The sequence below is a fragment of the Neoarius graeffei genome, chromosome 23 (assembly GCF_027579695.1).
Source record: "Neoarius graeffei isolate fNeoGra1 chromosome 23, fNeoGra1.pri, whole genome shotgun sequence".
NCBI classification, from domain to species: domain Eukaryota; kingdom Metazoa; phylum Chordata; class Actinopteri; order Siluriformes; family Ariidae; genus Neoarius; species Neoarius graeffei.
In genome coordinates, this window is record NC_083591.1 from 42,249,256 (window position 1) to 42,271,009 (window position 21,754).

Here is a 21,754-nt window from a genome sequence, read left to right on the forward strand (position 1 = left end):
GGGGACACTTTCGTGAAGTCTGAGGTGATGTTTTTTTTTTTTTGGAGGGGGGTGCTCTGCCATGATGCTCCTGGATGCACTGAACTGATGGAGGCTCAGTCTCCAGGAAAGGAGATGTAAAACCTGCCCACACAGAACATTGAGTGGTCTACTTGACAAGATGGAGCAATCAGGATTCTCTTTTTCTGGATATTGTATCTAATTTTGTAGCATCAGCCACATAAAGTTTTGATTATTAATCAGTAGCGTAAAATAGTATCTATTGTCTAAGCCACTTATTTATATTTCATATTAAAACATCTATGTAAATTAATACATAGAAAGCCTGGCCAGGCGCTGAACGTTCTTCTGCCTTCACTTTAAGAGAAATTCAGGGCGAGCATGACACTCACCCTGTCACACGCACACACCTTCTCACTCCCTGTCCTATGGCTATAGTCCCTTTAAATCACGTGCTCGTTTTTTGAACGGAGAGGCGGAAAGAGGAATGAATGGGGGTAGATGGAAGCCAGCGCCCCAACATTCTGATATCCTCCAGAATTCTTTAATGGTCCGAAATAAATTGAATGCTACACGTTGATGGATTACTTTGTTCTTCTACACCCTTTTTGAGGAATGTACTGTCGGACTTAAGTTAAAATCTGAAGAGGTGAGATCACTTTTTTTTTTTCCCCTATTTTTGCTGGCGGGATTGTTTTTGGAAAGTGCACGGGCGGTGTGCGGTTTTGGTTATACTGCTTACGCAGTGTTTGGACTAAAGACTCTGCCCTAAGGGCTATTCTCTCTCTCACTTTGCACCATTACACAATAAATATTCACATTGAAAATATTTTGTAAGCGCGTTTCATGAACCAAGTTATAGGATTTATTGACAACTCGTATCGAGTTCATTACAATTTGTGGATGTCAGGGAGCCGCTATGTGAGAGACTCCAGGGCTCGACATTAAGGACTGCCCGATTGCCCGGGGCAAGTGGGATATGTCCCCGACATGCCTGACTGGATGAGCGTATATTACGAACTAGCACCACAAAAATTAGGCTTTTTGATTTTTTTTTTTTTAAATTTCAGTTCCTAAAAGCGTCCCTCACTACATATCTGCCATTTTGACTTGGCTGTTTTCTTAGTCTCTGTGTCATTTACTGCTTTGCAGGTTATTTTCTATACCCCCGCTGTTGTAGTACGTTACGCATACTGTTTAGACCCCTTGTGCCTGATGTCACGCATCACTTGATAATTCCAGCTGGGGTCAGACAGACACCGTCTTTCATGCAAGCAAGGCTTAATTTGTCGTCAATACGGTTAATTTTTGCTTGTTCAAACAGAGAAATAGATAAAAGGCATTATCGTCTCCCCACCATCAAGAAAAATGTTAACAAATAGAAGTGAATGCTTCAAGAACAACAAGGAGATGAGTGGTTAAAGAATACAAGGAGAGGACTCAAGTACTCTAAAGGCCAATTTATGCTGCCAACCCAGTCCTCGCAGACGGCGTCGCAGATAGCGTCTGCGTAGGCCCCCCCCACCTATGCAGACGCTCTGCGCGCACCTCCCAAAAATTGTGACCACCGCAGAAGCCTCGCAGACAGCGTCGCAGACAAGAGGGCTCTGATTGGTCCACTCTACATCCGCTGTACACGCACTTCCGCTTCCCTACTTTCCTGGTTTGTTTTGTTTTCACGACCGCCATTTTTAAAAACACGAGCAAAGATGGAGCAGCACGAAGAGCGGTTGATCGAGGAAGTGAGGAAGTGCGTACATCTATACGACTCCAGTTCTAGTCATTATAAGTAACCGGAGGATAAACACTCCAGTAACCACACCCACCAACTACTCCTAGTGATTTCGCGACTTCGTGCCCCCTTGCGTTGTGCCGGTGAATAACATCGCGCACGCCTATTACTCCCCGCTCAACGATAAATTGCAACTGTCTGCGAAAAGCCATCTGCGAAAGCCTTGTCGCAAGAGCATGCAGAGGCCCTAGGCCTGCTCCTGTTACTGTCCAGTAGCTCCGTGTTGTGGTGGTCGAGAGGTAACTGCAGCATTTATGCTTGTGTTGTATTGTAGCAGCGTTTCATGATGAATACCAAGTTGTTCTCACTGCTCCGTTTTTTTTTTTTTTTAATCTATAAAACAACTTTGCTTCACCCCTCATGGTTTTAAACTTTTAGCTAAAGGAATTTAGAGACCAAACAAAAATTTTGTTTGGTCTCTAAAGCGGAGTTGTGTGGTGTGTTTTGGTCCAGTTTCGACAAACCAAACGTGTTTGTGTGGGAAGATCACGTTTTGGATGCTTTTTGCAAATTTCTTTTGTCTGCTGCAGCTGACCGAAACCTCATGAACAAAGCTGTTTGGCCTGAGTAAGGCCATTATTAAAAAATGTTCTGTTTCCGGTCCACCGGCCAGGTGAGTGCCGTTTGTGCGGTTGAAATTTTTTTTAACGCCGGTTTTTCGACATTTTTTTCAGGTTCGTAAATCTAAAATTGAACTTGACATTTCCGCATTCCCAGGGCTTTCCACTAAGGCTCATACTAGCCAGCCATGACAAATAAGTAGCCAGCCGGGGGAGGGGGGGAGTAAACACAAAACTAGAGCCGACAATTCCCCTGTGGGAAATGGTGAGAGTGATGCAGTGCGTGTAGCAGCCGCTATCGCAGGCTATGAGGCTCCAATGCTCCGAGCCTGTGTGTGTGTGTGTGTGTGTGTGTGTGTGTGTGAGAGAGAGAGAGAGAGCAGCCCCTCCCCTTTCTGCTCCCTGAGTGGAGCTTGTCGCCTTGGTAACGGTGCTCAGGTGCAGGGAAGAGACACAATAGACCCCTTCGCATGTTTGTAAACAAACCGACCGTTGCCAGGATGCGCGCGCAGCCTGGACCCAGAAACAATGGCGCTGCCCATAGACCGGCATTATGAGCTGTCAGATTATGCCAAACAATTGTCGTTACAAGATCGAGAATGCTACATAAATAAGTTAACTCTAACAAGTGGACATCGCCTACCGAATCCGCATTTAATTAAAGAGTGGACGGATGATGTTAATAAGTTCCCTGGTATACAATGGCCAAATATATACTTAGACTTTATTGACAAGACTTCAGTGTACACCCACGAAAAACTTCGTGCCTACAAGTCTTTAGACGCCTATGATTATGTGCGGGCATGTACAACTTGATTAACAATGGGACATTCATATTCATTTTGTTTTAATCAAATTATGCCAGTGATATGATGGCAATGTGGCTTTAGCTACAACAGCAAATACCAACACTAAACAGCAATTTGCAGGAGGTATTTAATGGCATGAAAGGAATGATAGTGTAAAGAGTGCAGCTAAGAGAAATCAGAGCTGCGTAAAAAGCGAGAGGCAGAGAGCAGAAATGAAACCAAACGGGGCGGGAGCTAGGTTAGAGCAGTCAACGTAAGTTGGCATTTAGAGTGAGGGCACACAATTTTACCTTTCCATCCTTGCTTTAAAATTGTGATTTTCAGCATACACAAATAATGATGGCACAAAATCTGGACTGCTTGAGTCAAGCGAGACCTCTCCTACAAACAAAATTGCATGCAAAGCTAAGTTAACATGCTAACAATATTCATTACATTGTGTAACTATGACCCAGCTAATCAGACAAACGTTACCAAAGTATTTTGCTACATCAATAAACGAAGACTAGAAAGAAGAAAAAAGAAATATTTAATAAATAGCCTGATCTTACCTGTAATGAAGCGGGCGCTGCAAACCCGCGCATTTTTGATAGTGCTTTCATCCCAGTCTACACGTTTGATGGCTTGTAGCCATAGACGTCGGCGATTTTTTTATTTATTTTTTGGAATGGGTGAGATCCTGCTGGAATTCTGTACATTTTAACCCCATCACTGCTACGATTCTGACACCCGAAAACACAACAACTAGGCATTTCTGAGTCTTTTTTGGGTCCAGGCTGTGCGCGCAATTTCCGCTTACGTATGAATGACGTTTACTGCGAAGGGGTCTATATGACAAGCAAAGAGCGCTTTTTCTCAGAGTTCCCTCTCCTCGAACAATGGTGATTTACACGGAAACGAAAGGAGCCATTCACAAAATTCTTGCACATTGAGTGCTACAAGGCTCCCATGAACACATTGATGTAATTTTTTTGTCCCTAGTGTAAGAAATGTGGACACTAGAGCGAGTTAAAAACAAGTGACTTTTCTGATTTTGCAGTCAAAGTGCTGCCAGGTTTATAATGGGAGTCTATGGGGCAGCGCGGCTGTCCTCTCCTTACTTTCAGGCTTCTCATTCAAAAACTGTAAGGGCCTCTGCATGCTCTTGCGACAAGGCTTTCGCAGATAGCTTTTCGCAGACAGTTGTAATTTATCGTTGAGCGGGGAGTAAAGGCCTCTGCATGCTCTTGCGACAAGGCTTTCGCAGATAGCTTTTCGCAGACAGTTGTAATTTATCATTGAGCGGGGAGTAATAGGCGTGCGCGAAGTTATTCACTGCCACAACGCAAGGGGGCACGAAGTCGCGAAATCGCTAGGAGTAGTTGGTGGGTGTGGTTAGTGGAGTGTTTATCCTCCGGTTACTTATAATGACTAGAACTGGAGTCGTATAGATGTACGTACTTCCTCTCTTCCTCGATCAATCGCTCTTCGTGCTGCTCCATCTTCGCTCGTGTTTTTAAAAATGGTGGTCGTGAAAACAAACCAAGCCGGGAAAGTAGGGAAGCGGAAGTACGTGTACAGCGGATGTAGAGTGGACCAATCAGAGCCCTCTTGTCTGCGACGCTGTCTGCGAGGCTTCTGCGGTGGTCACAAATTTTGAGAGGTGCGCGCAGAGCGTCTGCGAAGGTGGGGGGGTTACGCAGACGCTATCTGCGACGCCGTCTGAGAGGACTGGGTTGTCAGCATAAATTGGCCTTTAGTCCTATCGCTCAGGTAGACACATTGTGTGAATCAAGACAAGTGTGACTACAACTTCTGAGAAAATTGTGTGTAGAGTGAAAATTGTGGCTGAAAACACAGTTTAAATGAGAAAGTGTGAGCTTTTTTTTCAAGCTGCCTACACTCTAAACTCCTGAGCTTCACTGGTGTGTAACGCAATAGACACCCATTATAAAGCCTGAATTTCTCCAGATTTGATCATGGTGTTTGATCTGTGACTGATCAAAAAGTATAGAACCCAGCAAAAAAGTTGAATACCAGATCCACACAGGAGACGTTTGTCTCCGTTTTAAAGTTTGAATCATGTCTCTAGGTGAATTTTAATAGTGTAATTTCATCCGAACTAGGCCTAACGGTCGATTTAGAACTACAAAAAGTCCGTGTGTCGGACATTTTAAGTACCTTTGTAAAAGTTTTGCAAATGTTGCAGTCAGCATTTAAAACGCTAACTTAGTTTTTGTACAAGTTTCAGTTGATTAAACTGTCATTTTATTAAATGTGTCTGCTTTTGTAATAAAGTACTGAAAGAAAAAGCAAACACAGCATTGCGATTTCTTATCCATCCATTAAAAAAAAAATCCCTCCCTCCCTACTGAAAAATTTTTTTTGCTCACCCGGTGGACAGGAAACGGATTTTTTTTTTTTAAGGATGGCCTAATTTCACACGCTTGCTGAACTGTATTTATAATTTTTTTAGGATTACACCTGTCCACGGTGCGAGTCTGGCTTCATTGAGGAACTACCAGAGGAGAGAAGGTATGTTCTCCTGCTTTATTTACAGTGATGCTTGAAAGTTTGTGAACCCTTTAGAATTTTCTATATTTTTGCATTAATATGACCTAAAACATCATCAGATTTTCACACAAGTCCTAAAAGTAGATAAAGAGAACCCAGTTAAACAAATGAGACAAAAATATTATATTTGGTCATTTATTTATTGAGGAAAATGATCCAATATTACACATCTGTGAGTGGCAAAAGTATGTGAACCTCTAGGATTAGCAGTTAATTTGAAGGTGAAATTAGAGTCAAGCGTTTTTCAATCAATGGGATGACAGTCAGGTGTGAGTGGGCACCCTGTTTTATTTAAAGAACAGGGATCTATCAAAGTCTGATCTTCACAACACGTTTGTGGAAGTGTATCGTGGCACAAATAAAGGAGATTTCTGAGGACCTCAGAAAAAGCGTTGTTGATGCTCATCAGGCTGGAAAAGGTTACAAAACCATCTCTAAAGAGTTTGGACTCCACCAATCCACAGTCAGACAGATTGTGTACAAATGGAGGAAATTCAAGACCATTGTTCCCCTCCCCAGGAGTGGTCGACCAACAAAGATCACTCCAAGAGCAAGGCGTGTAATAGTCGGTGAGGTCACAAAGGACCCCAGGGTAACTTCTAAGTGACTGAAGGCCTTGCTCACATTGGATAATGTTAATGTTCATGAGTCCACCATCAGGAAAACACTGAACAACAATGGTGTGCATGGCAGGGTTGCAAGGAGAAAGCCACTGCTCTCCAAAAAGAACATTGCTGCTCGTCTGCAGTTTGCTAAAGATCATGTGGACAAGCTAGAAGGCTATTGGAAAAATGTTTTGACGGATGAGACCAAAATAGAAATTTATGGTTTAAATGAGAAGCGTTACGTTTGGAGAAAGGAAAACACTGCATTCCAGCATAAGAACCTTATCCCATCTGTGAAACATGGTGGTGGTAGTATCATGGTTTGAGCCTGTTTTACTGCATCTGGGCCAGGACAGCTTGACATTACTGATGGAACAATGAATTCTGAATTAGGCCAGTGAATTCTAAAGGAAAATGTCAGGACATCTGTCCATGAACTGAATCTCAAGAGAAGGTGGGTCATGCAGCAAGACAACGACCCTAAGCACACAAGTCGTTCTACCAAAGAATGGTTAAAGAAGAATAAAGTTAATGTTTTGGAATGGCCAAGTCAAAGTCCTGACCTTAATCCAATGGAAATGTTGTGGAAGGACCTGAAGCGAGCAGTTCATGTGAGGAAACCCACCAACATCCCAGAGTTGAAGCTGTTCTGTACGGAGGAACGGGCTAAAATTCCTCCAAGCCGGTGTGCAGGACTGATCAACAGTTACCAGAAACGTTTAGTTGCAGTTATTGCTGCACAAGGGGGTCACACCAGATACTGAAAGCAAAGGTTCACATACTTTTGCCACTCACAGATATGTAATATTGGATCATTTTCCTCAATAAATAAATGACCAAATATAATATTTTTGTCTTTTGTTTAACTGGGTTCTCTTTATCTACTTTTAGGACTTGTGTGAAAATCTGATGTTTTAGGTCATATTTATGCAGAAATATAGAAAATTCTAAAGGGTTCACAAACTTTCAAGCACCACTGTATTTATTTATTTACTTACCACATTTAAAATGGCACTCTTTTTTTTTTTTTCATACATTAAGCACATTCAGAAGTGATTAATGCAGATACGCAGAGCCATGGCCTCACTTTCGTTTATAAACGCCTTGAGACCTCAAGAACGGCACAGGACTAGTTTTAAGCGTTAATAATAAATCTAATATAGTAATTTTTATGATGAAAGTGATTTATATAGGTAGCGGTCCGAGTGAATGACCTTGACGTCCGTAACGTCACCGCAGGAAGCCTATTGGTCACGCTGATCCTCCATTTTGAGCTAATTTATCACCATGCCACGTAGATGTGTTGCTGGCGGGTGCAGCAACACGACAGAAGGTGGATTTACATTGCATTCATGGCCCAAGAATGTTCAAACTGCAAAGATTTGGACGCGTTTTGTGAGAAGTTCACGGGCACACTGGGCGCCTACGAAGTGGTCTCTCCTCTGCTCTGCACATTTTACTGAAGACTCGTACGAGACCTCTGATCTGTTGAGGAGCATTGGCTATAAGCCCGTATGGAAAGAGGGTGCAGTACCGACAATTAAAGGAAAAGAAAACGATAAGGAAAGTATTTTATTTATTTATTTTATTTAAATTATTTTAAAAGGAAAGTGAGTTTAGTTGCACCAGTTTTCCTGGAGTGAGCCGAGGGTTGTTGGTAAAACCCAGGATGGAACAGGATGTGACATATCGCTTGGGCAGTGACCTCCCTGCGGTTGTTGCTAAAACCGGTGACTTCCCATTCCGTCCCGGGTTTTAGTAATTGCCTGAGCCGAGCAGTAACGGCGGACTACACAGTATGAAGAAAAGTGAATGAGTGGAGCAGCCGTCTGATTTCTAAACTGAATATTGCTGCCATCTCGCCCTGACGTGAAAGAAGCGAATGAACCGAGAACTGAACGAACAACTGAAAGTCGGATTGTTTTGAAACAATCAGCCACAAGCTCGGCGTTCAAGAAGTGAGAACGCAGACGGGTAAGCTCCGACTTGCATTTGGATAAAAAAACAACAAAAACAACACGTCGTTTACCTGCATTTAGATTAATACATATAACTTGTATTGTGTGTTTAAGTTAGCGGTATAAGATTATTTAATTTGCTTCAGAATGTGATCGTCTCAGTTCATCTGATTATTTAATTAGCCTTTTACGTTTTGTCAGTGAAAATGCATGCATGTACATGTATGTTGCATAAGTTATAGCGCCCATCCTGTTTTAATGAGAGTCAACCCACAATCAGTGACGTCAAATCAGTCTTAGTTGAGCAAGTCGGTAACGGTATTTCTTACTTTCACCATAAATATTTATTTATGTGACTTTGGTCTATAGCTGTAAAAGGCCTCGGCCTTAAAACCGATTACCGCTGTGACGTCACGCACTCAGGGCTGGCTGGCTCAGCGGGGCAGCTCGAATGCCAACTTTGCGGTCGATTTTAACTCTCAAAAAATAAATAAATAAATATATATATATAAAAAGAGTGATTCCACGCTTATGGGTACTGAAATGGGGACATGAACTTATTTTTAAAAATTCACCTAAAACCATTCCTTTTTTTACCATCAGGTCACAAAACATGTAATCTTTAATGAATGATATGTTAAAAGATAACTTTAATTTTCTGAGATGTAATAAAAACATATTTATATGCCAAAGTCAGAACGTAACAGAAGTGTTGTGGACATGTATATTCTCAATTTTAACAATGTAGAATTACTTTTTGAAACATAGGAAGGTGATGTTTTAGCAAATATAATTAATAAACATGTGTAGTAGAATAAACATACACATTCTTTCAATAAGATTAACATGGTATATAGCTAGATTGTAATTAATTTGCAGGGTTCTCGCCAGCGCTTTATATGGTTGCGGCCCGCTACGCTAAAATTTCAGACCGCAACGGTAATTTCCCCCCGCTACGCTAAATTTTTAATATAGCGTAACGGTTGTTTTCAGTTGTTCATCACCATCGCCAAAAGTTTTTTTTTTTTCCTGCGCACTTGAGCAGTTTTCAAGGTGTCAAAATCAGCCTACGTTTGTTAGGAAACCCATGCCTGGAAATCAGTTCCGAGAGAGAGAGAGAGAGATCCTGGCGATAACTTTCTCTTGAGCTGGACTTCGGTGAATGACAATGGATGACGGACCCCCTCGCAAAAAAAGAGACATTCGCTCTTTCTTCACAGTTAGAAATGTAAGTGCACCACTTCTACAGGTTTTCCATCACGCTTGAAAACTTAACCCAAAGCCCTTTGATGAATGAAAACGTCTACTTTGTAAGCAGGTTTAGCAATATGACAGGGCGCACGTATCGGATGATTAGCGCTAATTTACTGGATCCCACTGTGGCTAACATTAACACACTGGTAATCTGCCTGCATGCCATCCATCGTTATATTTCTATAAGGAGACAGGCACAAGAGAGGTTGGAGGAGATGAAGGAAAGGACATAGGAGGCAGAGGAAAGGAGGTAGCAGATAAACGGGCAGAGGATGGAGGGAATGGCTAGGAGGAGATTAAATGTCATTTAATAGTTTTAGATTATATATTAATTATTTATTAAGGGGGCTGGGTGTATGTTATGCCTGAATGAAAATGCAATTTGTTTTTTTTTTTATTTTTATGTGCTCAGGCATTTCTTAATTTCTTAATACAATAAAACATTCATTATCTCTTTGGTTGTGTCTGAGTTTACATATCTTTTGACAACACCCTTTGTAGTTCAGTGAAATACAACAGTAGGTAACACATTGCCAAGATCCAAAGATGTAACAATTTTCCATCAAGGATATACAACATAAAAAATGCAATTTATCCCCTCCAGGAACGTCAAATATGGCCAATTTTGGGCATGATTTTTCAAAATCTCCGCACCATCCCCCCGCTCGGTCGCTACGCTCCCTCGCCATAACCCATTACGCTAAAAAAAAATCCTGGTGAGAACCCTGATTTGTAACAGACGCGAGATGGACAATCGTAACAGAAGTAATGGAACAGACATCATTTTGGAACTCATAGGCTTGACTTTGGCATATAAATATGTTTTTATTACATCTCAGAAAATTAAAGTTATCTTTTAACATATCATTCATTAAAGATTACATGTTTTGTGACCTGATGGTAAAAAAAGAAATGGTTTTAGGTGAATTTTTAAAAATAAGTTCATGTCCCCATTTCAGTACCCATAAGCGTGGAATCACTCATATATAAAATTCCATTTATGCAGCATACAAGAGTCAAGGATAGAGATACTATCCACTCAGAAATTTATTTAAAAATAAAGGTTCTGCGTATCTCCTTTAACAATAAAATGTATGTAGAAACACCGAATTAAATAAAACAGAATGGCGATTAAAATCATATATAAAACTCCATATAAAAAAGTGTTTCTGTGAAAGATGCACATGGACCAATCCCACCCACTCCATCAGAACGTTTGACCAATTCTTCCCCCTTCTGCAGGTATTTTCCCCAGCCCAGAAGAGAGAATGGGTCCACATCGTCCACCGGCGATCAGAACGGTCATCCATTTGTGGTGAGTGCGCAGTTTGGAGCAGTTTTAGCTTCAGTGTTTGTCGTTCATTCGCCAACTGAAATCTGACAAAACAGAATTTTAATTACGCTTACTTTTTGTTCTAGTTTAGTTGTCAGAAGTGGTGTGTGGTGTTTTTTTTTTTTTTTTTTTTTTTTAACAACCCCACATCCGGGGCAGCACGGTGGTGTCGTGGTTAGCGCCGTTGCCTCACGGCAAGAAGGTCCAGGTTCGAGCCCCGTGGCCGACGAGGGCCTTTCTGTGCGGAGTTTGCATGTTGTCCGCGTGGGTTTCCTCCGGGTGCGCCGGTTTCCCCCACAGTCCAAAGACATGCAGGTTAGGTTAACTGGTGACTCTAAATTGACCGTAGGTGTGAATGTGAGTGTGAATGGTTGTCTGTGTCTATGTGTCAGCCCTGTGATGACCTGGCGACTTGTCCAGGGTGTACCCCGCCTTTCGCCCGTAGTCAGCTGGGATAGGCTCCAGCTTGCCTGCGACCCTGTAGAACAGGATAAAGCGGCTAGAGATAATGAGATGAGAACCCCACATCCACACCATTAGTGTTGCACCTCAAGCAGTGTTTCATAAGTGCTTATATGTAGTATAGCTGCACGAGGCTGTTTCACTGTGTGCCGCTCCACTCGTCTGTGTTTGCCACATAAAATTCCACATCCTTTCAAAACCATTATTACAGGAGTGGTGTTTTTCCGGCAGAAATGGTAAATGATCCTTCTTAGGAATATCGGATGACTCTTCAGCTCCTCAAGTGAAGATAAATAGGAAGAATTTTATAGTTCAGTGTACAGTGAAACCTCATGTTACGACCACCTCAAAATTACGGACAGTTTTTCACGGCCCCGATTGCTTGCTTATATATTTCATTGGTCGCGGCCTTCAATAATGCGACCACCTCAATATTGCGTATTACGACCATTAATTTCGGTCCCACCTGTCGAAAATCAATGTAATTAAACCTCGAAAATACGAGGGCCCCCCGTCATGTCAAAACACGGGGCGCAAGAGCTTTCACGACATCCCGTTTACGTCATGCCGCAAAATTAAGATCAACTTGTACGACAATGAGTTGAAAACGTAATGAGTTGTCTTTGAAAGAAAAAATTGATGTGATTAACGAAAGTGCGGGTAAAAGTCAGTCACTACGTTTACATGCACATAGAGAGAATCGAATTTCTGCCGTTGCTCGACTGAAATCGAAGTTCAAAATGCCATGTATGCACCTTAATTCGGCTGAAATTGAACCGAACTTGATTTCTCGGAATCGAGCTACACGACCTAGTTTATACGATTTCTGCCGAGCTACTTTGTGCATGTATACCCTATCGAGCTAGTTGTCGAGCTACTTCCGGAAGTGACGAGTGACGAGACCACAAGCGGGAAACACAACAGCCTCGGTCGGCATGACAACAGTAGTAGCGAGCAGCAGAAGAGGTCAGGAGGAATAAACGAAGAAGAGAAAATGGCGATGTAGAGCTCTCTGAAGTGTGGGTGGAGCACAGAGGACGGCAGGACAAAGCTTCTGGTACTAATAGGCTTTTTATTGTCAGACTTTTCAGTTTAACAGCCTACTTTTATTCTTGAGAGAAAAACGCGCGCGCGCTGTGTTCTAGTCCCGGGATGAGCTCTCCCCTCTGCTCTCCCTCTGCCTCCTTAAATAGGGCGCGGTTACTGGGAAGACACACAAACACAGGTTAATTACCATCAGGTGAAGTGATTCTGCCACTCACCTTCCCTGGCTCCGCCCTCCTGTCACAGACCGGCGCTTGACCACGCCCCCACTGCTACAGGCAAGCAGAAACGTGCACTTCTGGAGCAATGAGGAGACAGAGTTCATGCTCATTCAGCTTAAGGAGTTGAATATATTAAAATTCATGGACGGGAGAAAAACGCGCAATGGAGAACACGGAACTGATAACTTTTGTTTATACTCTTGAATAGCTCTTCTTCATGACCACAACCGGAAGTGTACCAACACGATGGGGCGTGTTGTGCCACCTGTGGCTCGGGTGCACAATGCACCTCACACAATAGCCCAATTGCGTTGTGTGCATGTAGGATTGGATTTCTCTGGCACCCTGCTGGGACCTTCAGCTCGATTACCGACAGCAGCTCGATTTGGATGTGCATGTAAACGTAGTCAGTGTCAGCTAGCAGAAAAGTTTGGAATTGGCAAAACGCAGGTAATCTATGCAACGAGGTGTGAAGTGAGCTTTAGTAGATCAATTTAAGCCTAGGTCACAACCGGACGTACGATTTTTTTTGGCTGTGCGATTTTTGGCGTTTCCCAAATCGCTGCCTTTTTTTTGTTTTGTTTTGTTCGTGGAGAAAGACGCACGTTGGCCGTAAGTTTGTCTTGCAACCTGAAAAAAACATAAGCGCCCGTAGAGTTTGTTTGACATGACAAAGAACCTCTGCGGCCAGTCTACAGCTTGAAAATCAGCACGTCACATGCGCGCCCTCCGTGCGTTTCACGCACGCCCTCTGTGCGTTTCTTGCATTTTTTGCACGTAGACTGGCCGTAGGAGCACGTACGGCCGGTTGTGACCGAGGCTTTAAATAGAAAAAGTTCAAGTTGTTAAAACTGTAATGAGGCGACACCAATTTAATTAGTTGGGTCTCGGATTTTTTTCAGGAAAAATATGAAGCAATCGGGCGAAATAAAATTAACAAAATGCTCTGATGGTAAAATTAGCGGTGGAAATGGACCAAACAATACAGGCAAACCAGTAAACAGACTTTCAACATACCTGTCAAAGATTTTACGCTTCTGTTCGCTGAATATCCTAACAATCACAAACACAGGCTTTGTAGGATTCCCCTCCACAGGCATGTTTCTTCCACAAGTCTTTATCTAAAGTGAAAGGGGCGATTTGATTGGTTTTGGACATCACGTGACCTCACGTCTCATCTCATCTCATTATCTCTAGCCGCTTTATCCTTCAACAGGGTCGCAGGCAAGCTGGAGCCTATCCCAGCTGACTACGGGCGAAAGGCGGGGTACACCCTGGACAAGTCGCCAGGTCATCACAGGGCTGACACATAGACACAGACAACCATTCACACTCACATTCACACCTACGGTCAATTTAGAGTCACCAGTTAACCTAACCTGCATGTCTTTGGACTGTGGGGGAAACCGGAGCACCCGGAGGAAACCCACGCGGACACGGGAAGAACATGCAAACTCCACACAGAAAGGCCCTCGCCGGCCACGGGGCTCGAACCCGGACCTTCTTGCTGTGAGGCGACAGCGCTAACCACTACACCACCGTGCCTCCCTGACTTCACGTCACGTGACCTTTTTCTGTTGGCGGGAGTTTGATTTCGATTTATTTTATTTTTTTTTTTCAAGCGGCGATTCCGAGAACCAACTAATTAAATTGGTGTGGCCTAATTATGAAAGAGTATTCAGAACGAGATTTCAATTTCTTGTTTCAATGACTTGTGTAAGTTTGCTGTATGGCTTACATTTAAAAATGGTATGGTTATTATGATTAATTCCATTACAAGTTTGTTAAAAGTTTAAATGAAAACTTACAGTAGTTATATTGTTTTTTACATGTTGTATTCCATGTACATTTGTACTTGCTAGACACACAAACCACACACATGCTATACTTCTGTTTAAATTTAGCTTGTTGATTTAATCATTTATCAATGAAACACAATAAACTAGTTCATAAATTTATTCCATGTAATACAACAGTATTAAGAACATCATGCATGCACGTTGCTATGCAGCAGCTCAGCAACTGTCAGTATATCTTGCCAACTCCATATTAAGACCCCCTCAATATTAAGACCACTTCGACCTGGTTCCAATGGTGGTCTTAATATCGAGGTTTCACTGTATTCTTTTATAGGGGTGTTCACACGGCACACATTTGCATCGATGCTGCACCGATGTATATTGTTGCGATATATCTTACACCGGTGTAAATTTTGTGGAGCGTTCACATGTCACAAACCTGCTTACTAGAGAGAAGCGTGTTAGCACTGGTGCAGCCCCACTTGCGTTCACACGGCAGTTTTTGCGACCGTGCTATACGATAGTAATAATGCGGAAATGAAATATGCACATGCGTGAAAATGTACTTCCTTTTCCCAGTTGTCATGGCATCACCAAGCGCCGGGAAAACAACGTGGATGAAGACACCAGTGTTGCCAGATACTGCTGACGTTTTCCAGCCCAAAATATGTTCAAATCCGCCAAAATGCACTTAAAACCGCCCAATCTGGCAACACTGGAAGACACGCTGTTCTGTTGTTGTTGATATTCGCCATTTTGGAAGCGCAAAATACCAGGATGCAAATTGTGCAATGCCCGTATGTAATCAACCCTCCTCACGCGTAGCGAGTCTACCCCTGTAGCATTCAGACGTCCCATTTTATATCGATGCTGCCCCGCAAACTAGCATTTACTCCGGAGTAAATTTCTTAAACCACCTCCCGAGCAGGGTTAGATTTGCACCGGTTTAAGCAGCTTTCAGGGGCTACACCGCTATAACTTTGTACCGTGTGAACGCTCTACCGGGGCAGCCCCGGTGCTACACCGGAGTAAAAGTTGCCGTGTGAACACCCCTTTAGTCTTTTCACTGTCCTGTTTTTCTTTTTTTTTTCTGTTTCAGTGTTTTTGCTGTGAAAAGCAAACCGCTGCCAGGCCTTTCAATGACATAATTTGGGCTACAGCCTGTATCTCTGAATTTGAGCTTTTTCCGTCGTGATGCAGGGTAATTTGGGCTTTTCTGCACGCGCAAAATGCTGTTTTCCCAGCGCTCTGTTTAAACCTGCTGCTGCTTTTTTAGCTACAAAGTTATGAATAAATCGATGAATGTTATTTTTACCTTTACTGCAAAATGTCTACAGCGTTAAAGGTCCTAGGCAGCGGTCGGAGGTGAAACACAGAATAATCAACTTTATCGTCTAGAAGAACGACCCAAAAAGCGAATTAGATCTTTCTGGTGTCTAATTTGCACCCTAAAATTGAATAAAACGCTTAAAATATACCGTTTTGCCCAATTTCCGAAAGTTTATTTACATCTCACTTATGCGCACTTTCACAACCGGCGGGGCCGTCGTCGTGATGTCATTCAAGCCAAACAGACCGGGAGCAGCTCTGTGTTTTACTTGCGAACCGAACACACGTTTAGGAGGTTCATTTATTTAACCACTTTTTCTAAATGTACTTTTTTTTTTTTTTGGCTGGAGAGAAACATACAGGGCTAATTTTCAACAATTCAATATGTGGATTAATTTATACCGCTAATATAATTTATTGATAATATTAATACAAGCATTATACTATTTATAGCCTACTCTAAACATACACACAAACATTAAGCATGTTAGCAGGTAGCCGTTGCAAATCAACTTCAACTTGGTGGCCACTTTATTAGGAGCACTTGTGTAAAACCATGCACATTGAGCATGTCAGCCATTGTCGTTAGCAGTTAGCACGTAAGCTGTGACTAATCAACTTCAACTGAATGGCCACATTATTAGGAACATGTCTGTAGGAACACGCACATCCAACCCCGATTCCAAAAAAGCTGGGACAAAGTACAAATTGTAAATAAAAACGGAATGCAATGATGTGGAAGTTTCAAAATTCCATATTTTATTCAGAATAGAACATAGATGACATATCAAATGTTTAAACTGAGAAAATCTATCATTTAAAGAGAAAAATTAGGTGATTTTAAATTTCATGACAACACCACATCTCAAAGTTGGGACAAGGCCATGTTTACCACTGTGAGACATCCCCTTTTCTCTTTACAACAGTCTGTAAACGTCTGGGGACTGAGGAGACAAGTTGCTCAAGTTTAGGGATAGGAATGTTAACCCATTCTTGTCTAATGTAGGATTCTAGTTGCTCAACTGTCTTAGGTCTTTTTTGTCGTATCTTCCGTTTTATGATGCGCCAAATGTTTTCTATGGGTGAAAGATCTGGACTGCAGGCTGGCCAGTTCAGTACCCGGACCCTTCTTCTACGCAGCCATGATGCTGTAATTGATGCAGTATGTGGTTTGGCATTGTCATGTTGGAAAATGCAAGGTCTTCCCTGAAAGAGACGTCGTCTGGATGGGAGCAGATGTTGCTCTAGAACCTGGATATACCTTTCAGCATTGATGGTGTCTTTCCAGATGTGTAAGCTGCCCATGCCACACGCGCTAATACAACCCCATACCATCAGAGATGCAGGCTTCTGAACTGAGCGCTGATAACAACTTGGGTCGTCCTTCTCCTCTTTAGTCCGAATGACACGGCGTCCCTGATTTCCATAAAGAACTTCAAATTTTGATTCGTCTGACCACAGAACAGTTTTCCACTTTGCCACAGTCCATTTTAAACGAGCCTTGGCCCAGAGAAGACGTCTGCGCTTCTGGATCGTGTTTAGATACGGCTTCTTCTTTGAACTATAGAGTTTTAGCTGGCAACGGCGGATGGCACGGTGAATTGTGTTCACAGATAATGTTCTCTGGAAATATTCCTGAGCCCATTTTGTGATTTCCAATACAGAAGCATGCCTGTATGTGATGCAGTGCCGTCTAAGGGCCCGAAGATCACGGGCACCCAGTATGGTTTTCTGGCCTTGACCCTTACGCACAGAGATTCTTCCAGATTCTCTGAATCTTTTGATGATATTATGCACTGTAGATATGTTCAAACTCTTTGCAGTTTTACACTGTCAAACTCCTTTCTGCTATTTGTCGGCGCAGAATTAGGGGGATTGGTGATCGTCTTCCCATCTTTACTTCTGAGAGCTGCTGCCACTCCAAGATGCTCTTTTTATACCCAGTCATGTTAATGACCTATTGCCAATTGACCTAATGAGTTGCAATTTGGTCCGCCAGCTGTTCCTTTTTTGTACCTTTAACTTTTCCAGCCTCTTATTGCCCCTGTCCCAACTTTTTTGAGATGTGTTGCTGTCATGAAATTTCAAATGAGCCAATATTTGGCATGAAATTTCAAAATGTCTCACTTTCGACATTTGATATGTTGTCTATGTTCTATTGTGAATACAATATCAGTTTTTGAGATTTGTAAATTATTGAATTCTGTTTTTATTTACAATTTGTACTTTGTCCCAACTTTTTTGGAATCGGGGTTGTACATTTAGCATGCAAGTGGCATGTGAACCGTTAGCATGCCTGCAGGTATCATTTTAGCGATGACAAATTAACTTCACCTTAGTGGCCACTTCATGAGGAAAACTCGCGTTCAGACATACAGACATTTATCATGTTCGTCAATAGAGATCTTGCAGTCACGTGACCGGAAAGTACACAGCCGCCATCTTGTCGGTAAAAAACACAGCTGAATACTGCTGCACTCGTGTACAGAATGGATCAATTTCATCCGACGGACTACACGGCTCATTTTTTAATGAACAGATAACTAGATATATGTCTAAAATAAACGATCTACAGATTAGTGACCCTTATGACTTTCCGGACGGAGTTTTCACGACCGTGTCAGTGGATTTTGAACTGCCAGAGGTGGAATACCCAGACGTGTATAATTACCTCATCAACTTTCCCTCGCTGTTCAGTGGTGAAGTACTGCGTGCTTATAAATCTCTGCACAGTTATCTTTACAGAAATTCAGGATTTGTCAGTGACTCAGATGTGGCATCTTGTAAACAAGAAAATAATCCTCATTGGATGGGTAAGTCACTTAAGTATTGAGTATAGCACTGACCAGCCGATTATAGAATAGAATAAGGTAATTCCAAATTGTCCGTGTTGTTTACCATGGATCTGGCGTTGGAGAGGTAGAGGCTTAGCAGTGGAGGTTTGAGTGGCTGTTTTCTGAGCTTAGTCAACAGGCCGGCTCTGCCTGCAGCCTCGCTTTTGCTTCTGCTCCCGACGCTGCCTCCTTCGCTTTGCTTCCGATAACAATCCATGGAGACCCCGCTGGTCTCGCTATCTCGTCCGGAATGTTGTGCATGCGATGGAAATCGCTACAAACCGTCATTTTCTGCTGGAAACCAATGTCCAGTAAGTCCATACGGTTGTAGTGGATATTGAAGTCCAGTACAGACGAACAACACGCAAAAATACACACAAAAAACATAAAAAACGTGCACAGGTAGGGAGAGCTTGTAGCCGCAGCCGTTGTAGTAGAATTGTATATGGAGCACTTGCATGTGACGTCACATCCGCTCCAGATTGTAGACAAACGCCATCTTGTCGGTTAAACGCCATATTTCCGCCGTCTTTCCGACACTGACTTTCATTATTTTTCGCCGAAATATTCAAATATTACCGTGCCACAATGCCGGAGAGTTGCATGGCACATAAATGCCACAACAGGAGAGGTCAGAAAACGGGAAGTTAGTTTCATAGGCTGCCACGGGACCCTGACAGGCGCGCAAAATGGATTGCTGCTATCGGCCGGGCTGATCCAAACAAGAAGAACAAGGCATGGGTACCGACTGGAAGGAACGATCACTGGCGCCTGTGCAGTGACCATTTCATCTCAGGTTCGCCATGTATTTATTTCAGTATATCCATGTGGTTATTTGCAGCATAAGTTTATGACTTGCTCTCATAAAAAATTCCGGGAAGTGGGAGCCTGAGAAAAGGGTTGGGGCGGGGTGGATTGGGTCTTTAGCGGTGTGGTACGAAAAAAACAGTAAAGAACTTTATAAGAATTTACCACTGTCTTAGTAAATCCTTATAAATATAAGGATAAATCCTTATCAGGATTTATAAATAAATATATATGCCATGTATGATTCAACCATAATCGGCTGGTCAGTGCTATGCTAGATGCTACTGTCTGTAAAGATAACTGTCCAGAGATTTATAAGCACGCAGTGCTTCACCACTGAACAGCGAGGGAAAGTTGATGAAGTAATTATACACGTCTGGGTATTCCACCTCCGGCAGTTCAATATCCACTGACATGGTCGTGAAAACTCCGTCCGGTAAGCCATAAGGGTCACTAATCTGTAGATCGTTTATTTTAGACATATATCTAGTTATCTGTTCATTAGAAAAATGAGCCGTGTAGTCCGTCGGTTGAAATTGATCCATTTTGTACACGAGTGCAGCAGTATTCAGCTGTGTTGTTTGCCGACAAGATGGCGGCTGTTAACTTTCCGGTCACGTGACTGCAAGATCTCTATAGTAGGGTTTTCCAGAAGAAAAGGTAGAAGCAGAAGTAGAAGGCGGAAATATGGCGTTTGACCGACAAGATGGCGTCTGTCACAATCTGGATTGGCTGTGACGTCACACGCAAGTGCTCCATAGTAGGGTTGCCAACCGTCCCGTACTGGGCGGGACATCCCGTTTTTCGGGTAATTTTAATTTGTCCCGTCAGGGACAGATCCTGCCCCTCACTCCAATGCTATGGTGTAAATCGCGTTATTGCCGTGAGAAGCGCCATTACCGCGAGTCGCGGTCATCTGCGATTTAAAATCATTCACTGTCAAAGGCTGCCATATCCTGAATTTTTAAGCTATACTGACAAAATAGGCATCAAATTAAACTAGAGCAGATGGTGCAGCCAGTGGATACAGCCTAACTGTTCGATAAGGATAGCAGATAGTTTAAAAAAAACTTCCGAACACTCCTGCCTTTGTGATGTCTTTCTCTCTTCTTCTTCTGCTATGAAGCATTGCAGAAGGTTCTTAGGGTTTTCAAATGGACAATTAAGCAAATATCAGGGTTTTAAAGCTACAGCAAATACTTTTTCAGGTTATGACATTGCCTTCATAAATATGGCCTGATGAATTATTTGGCCAAAGTTTAAAAGAGAAAAATGAGACAATAATATTAGAATTGTTTGTTATTTTGCATTAAGTTACTTAAAAATATCCATTAATTGGTGTATTAATTTTTAAAAGCTCTATTTTAGAAATGAATTTGTAGTGGCCTACATTTGAAACCCTCACCTAACGGCGATTCGGTAACTATTTTGGGGCGCTGGGGTGCGCGTACAGGGCCTGTACCAGTACTTGTCCGCACCCGGAGCAAAGTGTCCCTCGTTTGGATATGAGAAAGTTGGCAACCCTAGTCAATAGCATGCTGGCAGGTAGCCATGACAAACTATCCCTTTTGTCTCATTTCCACAATGATTGTACAGGATCCCTCAGGATTCTTTACTTGAAAAATTGCGAGCAAAGGTAAAAATGTTTACCTCCAATCTTCTCCTTTTTGCTTGAGCATTGCTGGTCCGTTTCTTCTTTGACTGCTTGCTTTTGCGCTCGAATTTTGTTGGAATAGCGTCAGGTTTGAGCTTCTCTGTCCAACACTGACACCTTAACTCTCCAACAGATGGGGATTCTTCAAAAATGAATCCTCCTCGAAGTGATCGGAGCACAGAGCAGCATATTTACCCGGCTGCCAACTCTCTCGCTTCACACGCACAATCCACTCTCTTCTCCTCTTTTGGAAAAAAGGTAAAAACTTCTTCCTGAACCGGTCCCGTTGTTACAGTTCACTGCACAACAATAAGGCATGTTTTGTTTTCTGTTTTTTTTTTTTTTTGGAAATTCCTGAACGCACGTCTGCACCATACTTGCCAACCCTCCCGATTTCGGCGGGAGGCTCCTGATTTTTAGCCTCCATCTCCCGCCTCCCGATCGTATTTGTTAAAAACTGGATAATCTCCCGGTTTTGGGAAATCCCTACCGCCAAGTTTAAAATACTCCCGATTATGTCCAATCAGAATCGTATGAGAAACACTGCTGATGTCAACTGATTTTTAACCAATCAACGAACAGAATGACAGTCACTTCCGTAATGTAGGATTCGCTCAGGCTGTCTGACTTTTTTTTTTTTTTACAAGCAGTCATTCATTATGGCCACTAAACCCACTGAACGGCAAAAATATGAATGCAAATCCCAGGTTGCATGGGAGAATGAATTTCCATGGATAAGC

General features: G+C 42.5%; 1 protein-coding gene across 3 annotated transcripts in view; it reads left to right on the forward strand.

Moving 5' to 3' along the window:
* Window positions 1–21,754, forward strand: part of LOC132871738 (E3 ubiquitin-protein ligase RNF126-like) — a 45,055-nt gene that overhangs the window by 1,768 nt on the left and 21,533 nt on the right. For 2 of the 3 annotated variants that reach the window (XM_060906202.1, XM_060906203.1), the window contains exons 2-3: window positions 5,617–5,675; window positions 10,774–10,846. In XM_060906202.1, the coding sequence (XP_060762185.1) occupies window positions 5,617–5,675; window positions 10,774–10,846 (132 nt within the window). Of the gene's footprint in view, window positions 1–5,616; window positions 5,676–10,771; window positions 10,847–15,489; window positions 15,592–21,147; window positions 21,273–21,754 lie in introns of those variants that run through there. The other variant, XM_060906204.1, reaches the window with a different exon arrangement.